Source organism: Fulmarus glacialis, unplaced genomic scaffold (genome assembly GCF_000690835.1).
Source record: "Fulmarus glacialis isolate BGI_N327 unplaced genomic scaffold, ASM69083v1 scaffold17947, whole genome shotgun sequence".
Classification (NCBI taxonomy): Eukaryota; Metazoa; Chordata; class Aves; order Procellariiformes; family Procellariidae; genus Fulmarus; species Fulmarus glacialis.
In genome coordinates, this window is record NW_009222785.1 from 1,775 (window position 1) to 7,780 (window position 6,006).

At 44.5% G+C, this 6,006-nt stretch overlaps 1 protein-coding gene across 1 annotated transcript in view; it reads right to left on the reverse strand.

Moving 5' to 3' along the window:
* Nucleotides 1–536: 536 nt before the first annotated feature.
* The window catches only part of LOC104079521 (protein FAM13A-like), a gene marked incomplete at both ends in the record, with an annotated part of 26,826 nt that continues 21,356 nt past the window's right edge, over nt 537–6,006 (reverse strand). The window contains 5 exon segments of the mRNA XM_009581585.1: nt 537–620; nt 1,974–2,194; nt 2,333–2,414; nt 3,529–3,667; nt 4,045–4,258. Coding sequence (XP_009579880.1) covers nt 537–620; nt 1,974–2,194; nt 2,333–2,414; nt 3,529–3,667; nt 4,045–4,258 — 740 coding nt within the window.

The following is a 6,006-nucleotide window of genomic DNA, read 5'->3' on the forward strand; positions in this document are numbered from 1 at the left end:
GATTCTGCAAATAGCAATGTGCAGGCACCTCCCTGCACACAGCAAGGTGCTGGAAGAAACACGCTGTAGCTCCTCTAAGAAGGAGCAATGTATGCACACCTGTCTTCCCAGATTGCCATTAATACTAGCAAATTGCACAATTCCTGGTTGGATGGGGGACCACACACAACTATTCCCATGCAGACAGACTGTATCCCCCGTAAAGCTGGTGAGTCCGCTGGGCCACAAACTGGATGTCTGTGGATCCTGGCGAGCGTGATGCCAAAATAATGCACATTCAGCCTCATTCAGCCTATAGGCTCGGTCCTATGGGTATCTGCCAACCCCAGCGCTGCGTGCAGACATCACCTTGCTGAGAACAGACTCCTCAGTAGCAGCAGTACTGAAGGATCAGGGAGGTGGATTAGAGGACGCATGTGTGATTTGAACAGCAACAAGTTCTAGTGACTGTGACCTCAAAGGAGCATTAGGGGGATCATTTACCACAGACAAAGACATACAAAGATGCACTTAGAAAAAAATGCTACTATACATACCGGTCTGCCATGAATGCTTTCGTAATACAGCAAAGCTTTTTGAAGAGCCACTTTTTCAGCTGCTATCTGATCTCTTGTCATGTCCTATGAAAAGTAGCACAGAGAGAGCAGAGGAGGAAAAAAAAGTCAGATTCCTGGACTCAAACAATACTGATCTGTGGCCTAACCAAAGTCATATCATTTTGTCATTAACGTTTTGAAGACTCATCTCTGCCTTCCAGTCCTCTTTTCCCAGCTATATTGCCAAAGAGACTGTTAACGTGAGTGGCAGTGTCCTATGCACAATGCAGGCAGATTAAAACCATATAAACTTTGCATATGAAGGTATTTTATGTACATAAGGGGGATTTATTGATTATCAGTGTGCTTTGAAAAAACAATGGTATGCAACTTTTAATGATAGTGGCTCTTTTTCAGTTAATATCCAAAGTGTAAATTTTGCAACAAAACACATGTTCTTTCTTTTTCTCCAAATCTGAGACAAACTCCAGTACCTCTTGCCATCTTTGCTTTGACTGCCACAAACATACTTTACCAAGAACTGAAGCGCAGTCAGTCCGTCTCCTTCTGCCAATTCTGCTATGGATTGAAAAGCTCTGGCAGACAGGCTGAGCGGACCAAGCCAAAAAACAAGGGCAGACAGTTGGAAACAACTTCCCTAAGTTTGCCAGAGTTCCTCCACTGAACTTGCCTGACACTGAGCCTTCTCTCCCTATCACAGCACCAAATATTACCACAGGCCCTCTTTAAATGGCCAGGCTGTAGACTCTTGCTCCGTCAGAAAACAGTGAAACACACACTGCGTGTATCTTCTACTTCTGCAGATCTAGTAAACAAAGATAATGCTGTCTGCCCCCCTCTTGCAAAGCACTGCACAATTTGCATGTCAGCACACTCAAGGACTTCACTCACAAGGCTGCCCAAACCTCAGGAACTAGCAACATCAGACACAAAGACCTCCCTGCTGATAACCCTCAGAGATTACAGCAGCTTACAGAGCTCAATGTGAAACTCTAAAGAGCAGCAGTAAAATGCCCTGAGAGAAGAGCATTCAGCTTTAGAGTGAACTACAAGAAAACAGATGACCCAATCTCCAGAATCACTGGAAGACTCAGAATTTGCCAAAAGCCTTTGGACATAACAACAGAAATAGCCAAATACAGAGCAGGAAATATTGCACTAATTCAGAAACATTACCTGGAATATACAAGGATCAGAAAAAGAACACACAATGACATTCAACAGAAACCAGGCTCTGGAAAAAAAGAATCAGATACTAACAGCAGAGGGAAAGAAACTAAAGCAAGTGAGCCAGGAGTAAGGGTTGTAGACTTTGCGACAGAACATAGAAGACCACAGGGCTTTCACAAGCGACTGTGCAGCCACAAGTTACCTACTTGTACTTAGAGGCCTAAATCTGATCTGTCTACATTGTACCTTAATATCTTCAGGTCGGTTTGTCTCCATTCGTTTTTCTTGAAGCTTCTTCTGGATAGAATCAAGAGTCGCTTCCACAGCAGGCTTGGCAGATTTATCTGACACGTCTTGCTTCTTCTCATCATCCTTTTCGAGCTGAGAGCCGAAGCTCTTGGGGAGCGTGTTGCTCCGCTGACGCACAACAGGGCCAAGGTCTTCCTCCGATATCTTCAGTTTTGACTCTAAACAGGGACATTTAGGAGAAGAGGCGTAATTTTTCTTTTTTAAAATGTGACAGGACAGGATCACTGCCTAACATAAAAATTAAATAAGGCAGAGTCCAGCTGCCCCCCGAAGGTGCACTAGCAGTGGCTGCTCACCTTTAAGTTGCTTTCGGAATTTGGCCAAATCATTTGTCCATTTGAGCACTTCAGGGTTGGCTGCTTTGTCGCTGTGGGAAGGCTGGGAGGAAAGAACAGTCATGCTGAATCTGTGTTAAACCAACAGGAGAGACCAACTGAAACAAGCGTGTGTCACAAAAAGAGGTACAACAGAATTTGGACACAGCATAGAGCATGGGCACTGGCTTTTGACTGGCACCTGCATACCTCTGACCAGCTCATTTCAGACCTTACTTTAATTGCTCCTGCCTGTCACAACATTGTCTCTTAGGGGCATCATGAGATTGATCTTCTTTTTAGAAAACACAAAAGTGTCGATGGCAAACATGAAGTTGTAGGAGTGGTTCAGAGGGCCAGATGCACAGTGGAATCCTTGTGCCTACTGTTTCCTAACAAGAGGACACCTCTGAAACAGAGGAAGCCTAGCATGAACAGTTTGAGAAGTGTTAGGATGCACGTATCCACACCAAAGGCTGCCTTACATCCAAAGACACCGAAATAACCCAAATGCTAGGCTACAGCAAACTCGGAGCATTTCTTCCAGCCTTTTCTACTGCAGGCAAGATCCTTTCAGTACAATCCTTTGTGGTTTAGATCACCAACAAAGATGCACACATGCAAAGCTTTAGTTCCTTAAAAAGCTTTCTGTGCATCGGAAGGGCATGTCAGGAGTAGTTAGAGTACAGTACACTGCTACTGCTCAGCAGCACTTGACTGGGGTTGCTTGCTCAGGAGTAAAGGTGGCCACTCTCTCTCCTCTGCAATGCACTGGTGTCCTGGGATTACCACCATGCAAATGAGATGTGCAACTGTGCTTCCCATAAGCTGAACTTAAATAAATAAACAAACAGAAGTTTAACATAGCTATTCCTACACACTGAGTGTGTGCTTTTGGCACACTGTCTTAAGCACTGATCAAAATCCTGTGAGTTTATTAGGCTCTCTCTTGTGCGGCACTGATTAGTACATAACGCCTGGAAAGGTAATTTGCTTGTTTTGGATGCACATTTTCATTTTCTGGGCAGCAGCTTTCTTGTTTTCTTTCCCCCCCCCCCCCCCCCAAAAAAAAAAAAGCTTTCAGGCCCTCTGTCTGTTTGACAGACTTACCTGATGTCCCTTCCCTTTGTTGCTAATGCATACCTCTCCATACAAATGCTTAAGTCCTAGAGACTCACTCTGTATTTCCTCTCCTCTTCGAATTTGTCCTCAAATCTCCTGATCTTTTTCTTCAGTCCCTGAATCCTCCGGGTGAGCTGTGCAGGGGTAAGGTCCTCTCTGTCATCTTCGTAAGATCCCAAAGATGAACTCCGCCTCCTACCAAGAGCAGAGATTGCAGGAAGAGCTTATCCAAACAGCCACAGTACATCTTCATGCAGAGAAGGCCACTTAAACTTTGTGTAAATAAAGGTAAATCCCTCAGAAGTGAGAAAGTTATGCTGCTACTCTGTAATGAGATAGCAAAAGATGCTGTAACAGCCCCCTTCAGCAACAGCAACTCTTCAGATATTAATTCACAAACCCAGAAACGATTAGTTACCAAGAACTTTTCTAAAAATATCAGTTTCCCACCAGCAGGAACACAAACCCAACACAGCATAGCTATCCGGCATATGTGATCAAAAGAGATGATGCAACTGTGCAAGCCCTTTACAGCTGGGTACGAGAGTCAGCGCAGGCAAATCATAACCCACCTCATGAAGGAATGAGAATTGGGAGGGGAAGGAGGCACTTCTGTATCATCCAGGTACTGTTGGCTCTGTCCATAGGCATAGAAGCGAGGGGACAGCATAGGATCACTGTCCTCATCCAGGAGCTGGCGAATTAAGCGACCGGCCTGCGGGGAAAGGCGAGCCTCATCTGAGTCTAAGCCGTCTCGCTGCCATGAGGAAAGAGCAGGGATGGGCTCTGGGAACAGTAAGACAAAGGCTGGTTTTATTGTTTTTGTTTTACATGTACGACAGACTCCAGGCAACTTTTCTAATGAACCCTGACCCGTCTGTCCTGGACCACGATTCCTTGTCGTCAGGCATTCTCTGGGTCATTGCTTGCATCTGCCCAGTGTGCAAAGTAATGCAAAGCATTGCCTGGCCACAGTGGGTACTCTACACAAACATACATAATTTCATAGGTGCAACAGAAAACTGTACCCAAAAGTTGGCCAGTAATTATCACCAAACGAGGCTATCATCAGCCGGCACCTTTGAGGAAAAAGTTATGCTGGACAAGAGAGAATTATTGGCACATGGCAGTATAAAGGAGGCAACTGGATTACAGGAGGATTTTTTTTCAGTTTCAGGATGTACAAATACTGTAAGTGAATAGCATGTTAATTGTTCTCCCATAGCCTCCAGCACTCCAATACGACCCTGCCACCCACTATTGGAAATTCGAAGACTAGGAGTAAGCATAGGTTCTTCTAGTCTGCAAGGAAAAGGCGCCTCACATTACCACCTGTTCCACAGGTTGTCTAGCGTGTAAATTAACAATGATGGTAATATGGTCTGAGTTTCCCCCTTTTCTCTTTCACATGCAATCCTGCTGCTTAACAGCATGGTAGAAAAGTGAGGAAATCTTCAGTCCCCTGGACGATCTAACCAGCTGGAAGTAAAAGCAATGTTCTACAGGGACATGGTGGAGTGAGAGAGAAAGGGAAACCCAGCTTAGCATTGCTGACTAGCATAGCAGAGCCCATGGAAAGCAATCACCTCAATCTTGTGATCACTCCCTCCAGATGCCATAAGGAGTCTAACGTTTTGTGTTCAGATAGTTTACTAAGCTGATTTGCATGCTCCTACTTAGCACGACAGGATTAGACAGTTTAAGAGCCAGGCTTTGAACTTACAAATCTAACAAATAGTTCTAGAGTCAAGTAACAAAACAAAAACCTTATAGAAAGCTCCCAGACCAGTCACAGAGCTATGGACTCATTATTGCCCCATAGTGTGTCTACTCTTCTTCCACGAAAAGAAGGGGCTTTTGAAGTTACCAATTTTTGAATAAAAAGCAGTATTTCTTTTTGCTGAACAAGGTTAACGTTTTCATAGCTCAGAATGGATTGCATGAGGACTCCCTCACAGAACCTCTATGCTGTTTAATATTCCCCATGTACAATTTGGACAGCGCAAGATCATCGTCTTCCCTTCTTCCTCAGCACATGAATATAAATGGAACGCCTCTGCTTAGAGGTGGGTGCTGCGTGCAAACTGATGCATTGCTCTGAAAGGGATGGCTGAGGTTTTTGCATAAGAGCCTCTCACAGGTGTGATAAGTGAAGCACGTACAAGCCTGGCTCGCAGAGGCTACTTTGATGAGGTGTGCAAGTCCCAAGTGTATGTAGGCTCTTTTGCCATGGATTGGAAAGCTTATGCAGCCTGCGCTTCTCTCAGTTAATTTCTGGAACAACAGTTTTTTTCTAAGCTGTGTTCAACCTTGCCAGTTCCTAATACCTGAAATACTTTGTCCAAGGAATCTAGTAAGAAGGAAGGTGAAATGAAGGGCAAACCCTTCAGCCAAACTGCGACACTTTGGTGTCGCACACTTCCCTGAATCTCTCATGATTTCAGGAAGGTCCTCACAAGATCTCTTGTAGCAAAATAAAGGCTAATAAAACAAAAGGAACAAATTTGATACGTTTGACTAGCAGGAATCAGGTT